At 42.3% G+C, this 13861-nt stretch overlaps 1 protein-coding gene across 3 annotated transcripts in view; it reads right to left on the bottom strand.

The window, feature by feature from the left end:
• The window catches only part of LOC127963013 (sodium-coupled neutral amino acid transporter 3), a 28241-nt gene extending 24158 nt beyond the window's left edge, over positions 1 to 4083 (bottom strand). For 2 of the 3 annotated variants that reach the window (XM_052562663.1, XM_052562662.1), the window contains exons 1-3: positions 3964 to 4083; positions 3056 to 3140; positions 2659 to 2774 (exon numbers count right to left, since the gene is read on the bottom strand). In XM_052562663.1, the coding sequence (XP_052418623.1) occupies positions 2659 to 2774; positions 3056 to 3140; positions 3964 to 4028 (266 nt within the window). In that variant the 5' untranslated portion in view covers positions 4029 to 4083. The remainder of the gene's footprint in view (positions 1 to 2658; positions 2775 to 3055; positions 3141 to 3963) is intronic. The other variant, XM_052562661.1, reaches the window with a different exon arrangement.
• Positions 4084 to 13861: the final 9778 nt, after the last annotated feature.

Below are 13861 nucleotides of genomic sequence, written 5' to 3'. Positions count from 1 at the left end.
TTTGGCACACTGATAGAGGAAAGTCCCAACATTAACTATAGCAAATTTGATCTCTAACTCCAACTCTCTAGTGCCACCACTTGTCCAAAATTTCAACATTTTTATGCTATTAACTTTTGAACTGTAAGCCAGAAAATGAAATTTTCCTCTGAATCCTTGGCTCATGCCAAGTCGAAGGAACCCCAAAATTAGAAATTGGAAAAAAAAGTTTTTCTAAAAACATTCGTCCTAGATGGTAAGTCAAATTTTCAAGAAAATTGGCTCAGATCATCTTCAGACAATGCTGGAAAAAAGTTAAAGTTCAAGGAATTAAAGTTGATTCGTCCAACCGTTCTCAAATGACAAGTGAACAAATTTGACGAAAGCATGCAAAAATGCATGTGAGGCTATATCTCGGCAACGGTTTGGCATATTGAGACCAAACTTGGTGTGTGTTATAATAACCATGATTTGAGACAACCTGCTGTATTTCAACTCAGCGCCACCTAGTGGTCAGGAGATATGAAAAATGCATATTTTGGCTTATAACTTCTGAATGATTTGGCCAAAAATCACACAACTGGTGTCTTCAGATTCAGTTAGTCATGTCGAGTCGAATGATATCGAATTTTCCCGTGTCAGCCTTTTTAGGCGTCAGCCATTTTGAATTATGTTTTAAAATGCTGTATTTTTTTAATGCATTATCGTATCGTTACGAAAATAAGCTCCATGCCCTGAAGGTATTCAAAAAGTTTGGTGGAAGCGCCGCCTTTTGGTCAAAAGTTATAATGAGATATCACAAAAATATATTTTTATATATGAATATATTAGCCTATTGAAATGAAAATGTTCTCCCTATATTCTTTGGTTCTTGCTGAGAGCATCGATACCAATTATGGCAAAATTGGCCATACTTCCTGTCCGCCATTTTGATTAATGTTGAAATCTTACTTTTTCAAACTCCTCCTAAACTGTTAGTCCGATTTTCACCAAATGTGACTTGGATCATCTTCAGACCAAGCTGGCCAGAAATTATGGATTTCGTGTCGATATACAAAACGGTTCTCATTTAGCGCATCAATGAATTTGCTAGAAGGATGCCAAAATACATTTGGGGCTGCACACATCTTTGACATATTTGCACCAAACTTTGTGTCTGTTATTGTCACCTCAAACTGACCATGCCACATAAATTTGGCCACCTATTGGTCAAGAAGAGTAATAAACCATTCATTAACCCTGAATAATTACACTTATAAAAATGCTAATAACTTTTTAATGCATTAGCCTATTGCAATGAATCACCAAAAAATTGAAAGATGATCTTTAGACTGTGCTGACTAGATGTTATGGATTTTGTATCGATACACGAAACGGTTTTCGCATACCACCGTGACGAATTTGAGGCATCATGCCAAAATGACACCTCAGGCTGTATCTCTGCAATGCTTTAGCATATTGACACTAAACTTTTTGTGTGTTATTGTCATCTCACACAGAACAAACCAAAATGATTTGATTACAGCGCCACCTGTTGGTCAAAAGTGATAGGCCATTTAATTGTATTATTAGTGGTTGTATTTATGATTTTTCAGCCATTTCAATTATCCTAAAATTGCTGTAATTGCTCACTTTTGCATCTACTGTGGTCCTTCATGCCATTCTTAGCTCCTTAATTTGCCGCTGGAGTGTTTGGGCCCGTAATTGCTGCTTGCAGCTATATTTATTATTATTGTTATATTATTTATTTATTTATTTATTTCGCATATGTATACTAAGCTTTGGCAATATTGTATCATTTACATTCATGCCAATAAAGCAAATTTGAATTGAATTGATTTGAAGTTGAACTGATACAGACAGACATACAGAGAGAGAGACAAAGATACAGACAGACAGACAGAAAGAGATACAGACAGATTAATAAAATGTAGCCAAATGCCAAGGAGAGATTTATTAGGGGCCGTTCACATGTCGCGCCTAAAAACGCATGCAAAAAGCTAGGCCCGCCACTTTCTCCTTCTTTCCAAAGCGCTCGGGCAGTTGTGCCCCTGAGGCTCTGCCTTTGCTAAGCAACCATGACGTGCTCTCTCCATGAAGACACGTAAATTTCAGCAAAAGATAAATGGATTTGCAGCTCTAAAAATCGCTTGCAGTTGCTCTGCTACTAAATTTATTTAAAAATGGCAATCCATATACAACTATATTCAGCTGTTCCTTCTTCTTGGCTGAGCTTTCAACGTTGTTACGGGAAAGGATGAAGCTGATTGGATGGTTCTTGTCACATGACCCGCGGTGCGCTTGCGGCATTCTGAAAAGTTGAAATGTTTTTAACTCGATGCAGTGTGGACGCACCACCGCGTCGCTTCCATTATGAGCGCACATACTGCGAGCCTGCATTGGAAATAACGAACTTGAGCGTGCAAAAGACGCGATATGTGAACGGCCCCTTAAACATCTCTAGAACCTGAAATGTTCTGTTTACATTTGTAAGTATGAGCACATACCAGAAAGACAATTTACACACAGTACTCATTATGTTTATGACATAAAAGAAACACTTATTTGTTAGAACTAATTTTTACTAGCACACCTTCAATAACCTTTATTTTTATTATCTATTTATACCATAAATCAACCTAAATGCAAATGCTTGATTGGAATTGTAGTTTGACTTACACAAAAAGGATGATTCCGGTGTTGGCCATGGCATAAGCCAGTCCCAGAATTCCACTGCCTATAATGGCGTTACTGAGGTTTAAAATAGACATTCCGAAAGAAGTCTTTTCCTTGAACTGCGATAAAAGTTGAATGTTGTGTTAGTCATGGATTGTATGTCTATTTATCTGAATAAGTTAATTTAATTTAAATAGTAGATTAACTTTTTCTGTGTATTAACGCCACAAACTATTACTAGGACAGAGTAGTTACAAGTAATTCCTACTGTTACACATTATACTTAACTGTAATATAGAGAGGGTCTATGTTTGTGAATCTTTTACATCATTCGAATCAGTTTCATCCAGCTTTATTCAGCAAGTTTTTGTGAAGGCAGTTCTGAAATCTGGATACTCACATCTGTAAACTGAGTTTCTGTCTTTCCATTACTCTTACTGGGGAGGAAGGTATCACCCTCTGTCATGTTTTCGAGGGCATCAGATCTGTGTAATATAAGCAAAATGATTTATTTATTTATTTTGCAAAGTAACAAATGGTACATTTTAATTACTCTGTTTTGAGCTCTATTTCATCTTGCATTGAAAATGTTTAAAAACAAAATGCAGGAAAAGCTACTGATTCTCTTTTTGACCAGGTGAGGACCATCAAGATATAAGATTTATCTCTAATTGCATTAATGCAGCAGGTTTGTGAATGCTGTATTAATAAATGCGTTTAAAACAGTGGTTGCAGGCTCAAATTACCAAGTGGTTACTGAATTGCTTTTTATTAAAAACAAAATGGTTAATTTAAATGTTAATAAAGCTGAAAAAAATTATAAGATGAAAACATGTATAATAAGCTTAAGTACTAAAATTTCTAACTGATAACATACCGATTACGAACTGATCCTAATGGAAATAAAAACTTTAACTAAATATTTAAATGATATTTTATTAAAAACAAAATTTAATAAAACATAATATTACTAGATATTACACTAAGATAAAAATGAAATATAAAATTTAAAAAGTTAATTTAAAATATTAATAAAACACTGATTTGGTGTAATATATTATATATAAAAAACATACATGAGATAATATTACTAGCTAAACCAACATGCAAGTGAAAATTGAGGTCTGATTTAATGATAGTCTAATAACACCTGAGTTTCAGATCCCTAGTATCTTTCAAACCAAGCTTTGCATTAATTGGCAAAAAAAGTTACAAGCTAGAAGATATGATATCATGTCAAATTTGTGAACTTTTAAAGCAGTAACTTTTTTTTGCAAAAGTTCCTCTTGTTTTGAAGTTGAAACTTACCCATTCTCAAGACTTCTGTCAGAGTTGAGAACATAGTGACCGTTTGATATATTCTGTAGTTCCATTTTACACTGTAAAACACTTAACAATCCTCCAAAGAACACTGTCTGCAAGCTCAAGCTCTGTCAACACAATCTGAAACACAAGGAAAAGGTTCTGGGATAAATTATCATTTTACTGACAACTGAAATCAACATGAAACACGAGTGCTTTGCTGAAAATTGTTCAAAAATGTCCAAAATCTAGAACATAAATTGCAGATTCAGTACATGCTCAAATCTGCTTAAGCATTGAGATCAGTGACAATAACTTTCAACAGGACCATATCCTTCATGTAAATAATATTAAGGTCGAGGACAAGACAGGGGAAACGTAATGGTAAAAACATTCTGCAGAGCGTTACTGCATGCTAAAAAACACCTAATGGAAAGATTAGCCTTGATAGAAAACAGCTGTGAGTGTCTGTGTGCATATTGTTCCTCTTCATCATCAGATTCAGGCTGGCATTACAATGCTTTGTGTTTTTAAAGCTTGATTACTTTAAACAAAGTAAAAATACACTATCATTTTAATATGTGGGAGGTGCAATTACATACTATATAAAAACTAAATATATTCAGATCTTCCCAAATAAGAAGAGTATCATGCTACTGAAAATTCTGCTGACTGTTTTCACACAGGTTTCCTGTACACAATTGCCATTTGTCAGGTGAATGGATAACTCTGCCTCCAAATTCTTAATTTTGTTTAAGCCATTGTTGCTGTTTCAGTTGGTCTGGATGATTAACCAGGAGGTCAAGGTTTTACTGTTTAGCATGGCCCTATGGTAACAGCTTTCTCTAAGTATTCTCTAAGTATTACAGGCCTATAGGTCAACTAACAATTAACAATTACAATCAAGTACTTAATATGTATTTACAAGTCATAAAAATTGCCTTTTATTTCATTCATTTTATATTTTCTTTAAAAATAATACTTTTTAACAATTTGAAGTACACTAAAGTGCACACTGAATACAATTTAAGAACTCATCTGTTTCACAAAGGTTATTAAAGAGACACTTCACCCTAAAATGAAAATGTAGTCATTAATCACTTACCCCCATGTCGTTTCAAACCCGTAAAACATTAGTTTGTCTTCAGAACACAATTTAAGATATTTTGGATGAAAACCTGGAGGCTTGAGACTGTCCCATAGACTGCCAAGTAAATACTGTGCTGCATATGCTCTTCTACATAAACATAGAAACAGTGCATCCTTGTGGCGCAGATGACACAGAAGAACACACGCAGAACGGTGATATGGAGTGACGCAGAGGAGACTGTTGACAAAGGAATTATTGAATAAAGTCGTTATTTTTGCAAACATTTTCCTGTCGCTTCATTTAACTCAGATTGCATGTCTGATTGTAGATGGAGTATTCTGATGACAACTTTTCATACCTTTTATTAACCTTGACACTGTTATTTACTTGGCAATCTATAGCCTAATTTCCACTGTCGGGCCAGTGCGAGCCAGGGCTTAAAGCGGGCCGGGCGGGGCTCATAGCCCCGGGCCAGTAGCACGAGGCCAGAATAGCCCAGGGTTTCCACAGTGGAGCTTGAAGCACCGCTGCACGTCACTAAAACACGCCCTTTACACGCCTCTCAGAACAACGTCATGCAACCTCATCATTTCACCATCAAAGAGAAGTTATCAGAAAACTAAGAAATAAGTCACTGGAACATGCGCGATCACACATGAACATGATAAAAGCGGCCGTTTGTTTGCATGCTTTGTTATATATTCACATTCAAAAGCATCGATGTTTTAACTATAGAATTGATTTAATTTATCAGGACTCAAAATTAATCACACATAAATACACTTATTTCTATTTTATTTATTTTTAACACTTATGAAAATAGCCTGCTTATTCAGTCTAGTCTGTTTCTGTTCATTTGAAGCCACAGTAGCCGTCATATTTAGAATGAATGATAATATCTCTATTTTATTTTATGACGGTTTCATCGGGCGCACGCGCCTGGACCTAAGTTAACTTCCGGTCTGTGTTATATCGGTCTGGCTGCGGTGCCATCTACAAACGCAGTTAAAGGCAAGGTGATGAGTTGACTGAAGTTGGGCTCAGGTGGTTGTGCTGCAGGATGTGTTTTCCATACAGTTATTTATTTTTGGAGACTCAACACAATTTTAAAACTGATCGATTTTCAAAAAGGCTTCGTTAAATAAACATGAGTAACGTAACATTACGTAACGTACTGCACGTTTAATAATAATAATTCCTTTCATTTATGTTTAAATATCAAAAGGAGGCACAGTTGTTTTTATATCGCTGTATTTCTGAAGTAGGACTTGAATGTTATATGCCTGATAAAGCAGCGTCTGAGCGTACCAGCTCTGCTTTGTTTACAGCTGTTACTGGGGAAACCTCTATTTCTCGCGCTTTATGTCTATGCTTTAAAACATCTCTTGCTGGCAAAGAATGAATTTGCATTTTCATTAAGTCCGCCTGATCCACGCAGCAAACATATTTTGTTTGTTATAAAAAAATATCTACTCTAGAGGGACTTGACTGTTGTTATTGATTCTATTTGGAGTCTACCGGAAGTTAAGTTAGGTCCACAAAAGTTTGTTAAAGTTTTGCAAAATTAACGTTTGTTTATGTTGATGCCGTTGAAACCGTCTATAAAAGCTCCTGAACAAAAAACATTATTAGGCTATATTCTTTTATGATAGGCAACGATAGATAAACTCTCGAGACAAGGCTTGTGACAGATAATATAAGTTACTTAATAAATACACGATTGTGATAGAGAATAAGAAGCTGATGTCTGATTTCTTCAAGCTGTCATATGTTTACTATAGCCGCGTTTCCACCGCAGGAACTTTACCCAGGAACTAGGGACTTGGTCCGGTACTTGGTGTGTTTCCACCGCAGGAACCAGGAACTAAATAAAAGTTCCGGGTAAAAAAATGCCCCCCAGAAAGTCCCTGCTGGCGAGGTGGTACTTTTTTAAAGTTCCGGAACTTTCGGGGGCGGGACTTTGGTGCTAAACATGCTGATTGGTTGAGTTCACGCAGCATTGGTTGAGTTCAACCATGTGACGGCTGGTGAAAGACAGTCCGGAAACAAATGCGAGTTAACAGGATTTAATGAGAAGAAGACAAGTAGAACAATGACACACAAAGACGATGGGACGATAACACTCCAGGGAGACGGTGGTTGGTGAGAAATCCAGCCTGAAGTGGAGTGTAGGTGGGAAGTCCGGGTCTTGGTGGCGTGAGGCAGCAGGAGAGAGTTGGCACAGGAACTGCGGGGAATAGAGCCGAAGGTAAGTGTCCGTGTCTGAGTGATCGTGCGGAGAGTGGATGAGGTTCTAGGGAAAAACACAGACATCCAAACGCAAACTAACACTAAAGCCAGACGGGGGTAACACAACGACATGAAACAACGATCTCACAAACACAAGACGTGAGACAAGCCATTATATAGGAGATGAGTAATGAGTGGCAGCTGTTGCTGATACAATAAACGGAGACGCCCACAACTAATCAGTGCAGACGCAGAACACACAGAATTCACCACAAAGTGAAAACAACCCGAGATCACGGTTTACCAACCGTGACAGTACCCCCCCCTCTAAGAACTCCTCCTGGAGTTCCCAGAAGGGCCTACCTGCTGATTGAATTCATCAATAAGGGAGTGATCCAATATGTCCCTAGCAGGTACCCAACTCCTCTCCTCCGGACCGTAACCTTCCCAGTCCACCAGATACTGGAATCCTCGTCCCCTCCGTCTCGAGTCCAGAATACGATTAACCGAATATGCTGGTTCCCCTTCTACAAGACGCGGCGGCGGGGGAACCGGAGTAGGCGGATTAATACGTGCATAAAACACAGGTTTAATTTTGGACACATGAAAGGCGGGGTGTATCCTCTTGTACGCAGGAGGTAGTTTGAGGCGGACTGTCACCGGACTAATGATCTTGGTGATAGTGAACGGGCCGATAAATTTGGGAGCTAATTTGTTCGAAACGGATCGCAATGGAATGTTACTGGTAGAAAGCCACACTTTTTGACCCACGACGTAGACGGGAGGCTTTGACCGGTGGCGATCGGCCTTGGCCTTAGTGCGCTCCCTCACCCGGAGCAGAGTCTCACAGGCTCTGGTCCAGGTGCGGTGGCACCTCTGGACAAACGCGTGAGCAGAGGGGACCGCGACTTCAGACTCCAGACTGGGAAAAGCTGGTGGCTGGTACCCTACACTACACTGGAACGGAGAGAGGCCCGTTGCTGACACTGGCAACGAATTGTGGGCCTACTCCACCATAGAGAGTTGTTGACTCCAGGAAGAAGGATTCTTGGAGACCAAACATCTCAACGTCCTCTCTAAATCTTGGTTGGTTCGCTCAGACTGTCTGTTGCTTTGGGGATGATAACCCGACGACAAGCTAACTGTCGCTCCTAATAACTTGCAAAATTCTCTCCAAAATTTGGATATAAACTGGGATCCCCTGTCTGAGACCACGTCTACCGGGAGGCCATGAAGCCGAAAGACGTGATCTAACACAGTAACCGCTGTCTCCTTGGCTGTCGGTAATTTGGGCAAGGGAATGAAATGTGCTGCCTTCGAGAACCGGTCCACTACAGTCAAAACGACTGTCATGCCATTAGAGGGCGGGAGGGCGGTAACAAAATCTGGAGCGATATGTGACTAGGGTCTCGAAGGGACAGACAGCGGTTGAAGGAGCCCATCAGGAGGTCGGTTAGATGACTTACCACTGGCACACACTGAGCAAGCCAAAACAAAATCGCGGACGTTGCGAGCCATACGTGGCCACCAGAATCGTTGTCTAACCAACCCATTAGTTCTACTTATCCCTGGATGACAAGCCATGTTGGAACAATGACCCCACCGGACAACTTCGGACCTTAACTCCTCCGGCACAAATAAGCGGTTCGGTGGGCAACCGGACGGAGGCGTTACCCCTTCTAAGGCCGTCTTGACCTTCGACTCAACCTCCCATACGAGTGCTGAGACAACTAATCTCTCAGGCAAAATACACTCAGGAGTAACGAGACGGGCGTAGGGATCAAAAAGACGTGACAAAGAATCGGGTTCAACGTTCTTGGAACCCGGGCGGTACGATAGGGTAAAATCAAAACGACCGAAAAAAAGTGCCCACCGAGCCTGCCTGGAATTGAGTCTTTTAGCAGTTCTAATGTATTCTAAATTCTTATGATCGGTCCAAACAATAAAGGGAACCCCTGAACCCTCTAACCAGTGGCACCACTCCTCCAACGCTAATTTGACCTCCAACAACTCTCTATTGCCAATGTCATAATTACGTTCGGCAGGAGATAATCGATGAGAGAAAAACGCGCAAGGGTGGACCTTATCGTCTGAAGCAGCACGTTGGGACAACACTGCTCCTACCCCCACCTCTGATGCGTCGACCTCCACTACGAACTGCCGTGTGGGATCAGGGGCGACAAGGATGGGAGCCGAAACAAAGCGGCTCTTTAGGTTGGAAAACACAGTTTCAGCTGCGTCAGACCACCTGAACGGAGTACTGGGGGAGGTCAAGGCTGTCAGAGGTGAGGCTAGTTGGCTGTAATTACGAATAAAACGCCGATAGAAATTGGCGAACCCCAGAAACCGCTGTAGGGCCTTACGGGAATCTGGAGATGGCCAATCTATCACAGCCTTTACCTTGTCAGGGTCCATTCGTATTCCCTCAGACGACACGATAAACCCTAGGAAGGGGACCGACTGTGCATGGAATACGCACTTCTCCGCCTTGACAAAAAGCCCATTCTCTAGTAACCTCTGGAGCACTCGTCTGACATGTTGGACATGTTCCTGGAGAGATGAAGAAAAAATCAGTATGTCATCCAGGTAAACATATATAAACTGATCTACCATATCTCTCAACACGTCATTCACGAGTGCTTGGAAAACTCTGGGCGAGTTGGAAAGCCCGAACGGCATAACCAAATATTCAAAATGCCCTCTAGGGGTATTAAAGGCAGTTTTCCATTCATCCCCCTTCCTGATGCGGACCAAATGATAAGCGTTACGTAAATCCAATTTTGTGAATACCGATGCTCCCTGCAACCTCTCGAAAGCTGAAGACATGAGTGGTAATGGATAAGTATTCTTAATAGTAATGTTGTTCAGCTCCCAGTAATCGATACAAGGTCGCAGAGAACCATCCTTCTTACCCACAAAAAAGAACCCCGCCCCAGCTGGAGATGAGGAAGGACGGATGAATCCAGAGTCTAGGGAATCAGAAATGTATTTCTCCATGGCCTCCCTCTCAGGAATAGAAAGAGAGTATAACTTGCCTTTAGGCGGAGATTTACCTGACACTAAGTCTATGGCACAGTCATAGGGACGATGCGGAGGAAGAGAAGCAGCCCGGGACTTACTGAACACCTCCTTCAGGTCCAAATACTCTACGGGCACGTTTGGCAACGCCATGGTCTCCTTCTGAAAGACAGACACAGGAACAACAGGACAGGCAGAAACCAAACAAGACTCATGACAACTTTCGCTCCACAATGTGATAGTGTTCGAACCCCATTCCACTCGTGGATTATGTTTGGACAACCAGGGGTGACCTAAAACAATGGGAGCAACAGGGGAGTCCATGAGAAAAAAGGATATGGTTTTTTGATGATTGCCGGATGTGATGAGTGTGATGGGTTCAGTATGGTGGGTGACGGGAGGCAGTTCCTGGCCGTTGAGTGCGGTGACATGGATGGGGAGAGACACAGGAAGGACAGGAATGTTCAGGTGATGTGCAAGTGAAGAATCCATGAAGTTACCTTCGGCTCCGGAGTCCAGAAGGGCGTGACTCTCGTGATGTTGATTTCTCCACCGCAGTTTCACCGGAAGGAGGGTCGATGATATAGGTGAGGACTTCTCAGCGGAGATCCCACCCGATAGTAGCCTCAGGTTTACTACCGGGCTGGGTCCTTTAACCGGGCAAGAGTAGATGTTATGATCAAAGTCTCCACAGTATAAACATAGTCCTTGGGACCTCCGCCGTTCCCTCTCCCTCCGGGACAGCCGAGCTCAACCCACCTGCATGGGCTCGTGATCGTCGACAGAGCCGACCGTGTTCTCTCGACTCAAGCGCCCCCTACCAGGAGAGAATGGAGGTCTGGAAGGACTGTGTTGGCGGCCCAGGCGATTAAACCTGGCCTCCACCCGCAACGCCAGGTCGATGAGTTCGTTGAGGGTAGGGGGCAGCTCGAGGAGGTAGATCTCCTGCTGCACACGGTCGGATAACCCATGCTGGAATTTATCCCACTGCGCCGCCTCGTTCCACTGGCACGCGGCCGCCAGGATACGGAACTCGATGGAATATTCTGTGACCGATGAATGTCCTTGACGGAGTTCCGAGAGGCGATGGGCGGCCTCCCTGCCGGTCGCGGCCCGGTCGAAAACTCTCTTCATCTCGTCAGAAAGGAGGTGGAACGAGGCACAGCACGGATGTTGATTCTCCCACACCGCCATTCCCCATAAGGCAGCCTTGCCCGATAAGAGTGTGAGCATGAACGCTACCTTGGATTCTTCGGTGGCGAAAGTGCGGGGCTGCAGGGCAAAATGCATAGAGCACTTGTTAAGGAATGTACTGCAATAAGTTGGCTCACCAGCGTAACTCTCCGGCTCCGGAAGTTGCGGCTCAGGCCGGAAGTGGTCCTGGGGAATCCCCGGGGGAACGGTCGGCGCAGGCGGGGCGATGGGCGCAGTGGGAGACGTGAGCTGATGGATCTGCTGGGTGAGCTTGGACACCTGTGCCACTAGCGCTTGGACAGCGCGTCCGGTGTTCGAGATGCTCTCCTGCTGCTGATCCATTCTCTTGACGCTATGGTGCAGGAAATCGGTGAAGGTGTTGGTGCTCGCTGCTTCCATGTTGGTTGAGATCGTTCTGTGACGGCTGGTGAAAGACAGTCCGGAAACAAATGCGAGTTAACAGGATTTAATGAGAAGAAGACAAGTAGAACAATGACACACAAAGAAGATGGGACGATAACACTCCAGGGAGACGGTGGTTGGTGAGAAATCCAGCCTGAAGTGGAGTGTAGGTGGGAAGTCCGGGTCTTGGTGGCGTGAGGCAGCAGGAGAAAGTGGCACAGGAACTGCGGGGAATAGAGCCGAAGGTAAGTGTCCGTGGCTGAGTGATCGTGCGGAGAGTGGATGAGGTTCTAGGGAAAAACACAGACATCCAAACGCAAACTAACACTAAAGCCAGACGGGGGTAACACAACGACATGAAACAACGATCTCACAAACACAAGACGTGAGACAAGCCATTATATAGGAGATGAGTAATGAGTGGCAGCTGTTGCTGATACAATAAACGGAGACGCCCACAACTAATCAGTGCAGATGCAGAACACACAGAATTCACCACAAAGTGAAAACAACCCGAGATCAAACCACCATTTATTTGGATCAACATTTTCAAAATATTACTGTTATTGTGTCATGAAATGTAATTTTAAAAGTATTTCAGGCGAGAATGTAGTTGTTTGAAACTCAAATCTGTTGTTTATTTATAAAGACAGCGTCTATTTAAAAATGTGTTTCGCCGATCTCTGAGACGGTGAGCTCCACGCAATCAGCGGGAGCTCAGTCCTCATGTATCCGCAGAGAGCAGCCTTTCCTGGGATAGACCTCCTGATATGTGCCGCTGGCTCTGATGTGTCTTTAGTGGTTAAACATAAAATATAATTCAGCTGCGGGGTAAATCTAACAGGTTTTATTTGGTCTGTTTTCATTCATCTATATGTTAAAATGAAAATAAAAAAGGCAAATTTATATAATATTTCGTTTCATTGTAATGGCTGCATATACACATTTCCCTGAACTAAGTACATTTCTGCAGTTGTTATTATGCTCAAATGAAAACGAAAGGAGGCAGTGGTATTTGATATCCTATTTCGTTTTATTGTAAATATACAGTAAGGAAAATTGCAGTAGCCAAGACGAGCAGACTGAAGTTATCAAGTACGCTGCTGTTTATAGATTTACCGGACTTGCGTCGTCGCGGACATCACACTCCCGAGACGAATGCACAAAGTCTGAACCAACTACCGAGGATGCACGTCCAAAATCAGCTTACTTTTTTTTTTTTTTTTTTATCAGCGGTACTTTGTATTGAGAAACACGCGCAGACCTACGTCACCAGTTTGTTTGCCTAATCTACCTGGTATTTTACACCGCGGTGGAAACGCAGAAAGCAACAGGTCTGGGGGGAAAAAAGTTCCTGGGAAATAAAGTTCCTGGTACAAATGTTCCGGGTAATTTCGGTGGAAAGGCAGGCATATGGTAACATGTTTAGCGTGCATATCTTTTTCATCGCTTATAAATATTTCTGCCTTATTTAGTGATTATAATCCACATTGGATTAAGTTATTTCAAACACTCGCTGCTGACTGAAAGAGAGTTTTGAGCTCGACTTATTTAAAAAAGTGTTTAATGCTCGTGTTAAAGCTGTTATCTTTCTGAAATGATCCGCAGCGCAGACTTGCTATTTTTATAAAAGCTCCTGAACAAAAATCATTATTATATTTTGATGATATGCAACGTGGAGCTAAACTCTTGAAACGAGACGACAGATAAAATGTTACTTAATAAATACACAATTGTGATAGAGAATAAGAAGCTGACGTCTGATTTCTCCAAGCGGTTCTGAAATGATCCGCGCTGACGCTCTCTAGACTCGGAGAAACTCCACCTTTGTTCATAACCCATCCTCTAGCCCCAGCTGGCCCGCTTTGGCCCAAGGTTTTCGTCGGGCCAAAAAACCCTGGCCGTTGGCCCCGAGGAAGCCCCGGCGAGGCACGATCAAGCCCCGGAAGTGACATTGGAAACGCGACTGGC

The sequence above is a fragment of the Carassius gibelio genome, chromosome B8 (assembly GCF_023724105.1).
Source record: "Carassius gibelio isolate Cgi1373 ecotype wild population from Czech Republic chromosome B8, carGib1.2-hapl.c, whole genome shotgun sequence".
Classification (NCBI taxonomy): Eukaryota; Metazoa; Chordata; class Actinopteri; order Cypriniformes; family Cyprinidae; genus Carassius; species Carassius gibelio.
Note: the sequence above shows the minus strand (reverse complement) of the source record. Positions and strands in the feature narration are given on the sequence as shown.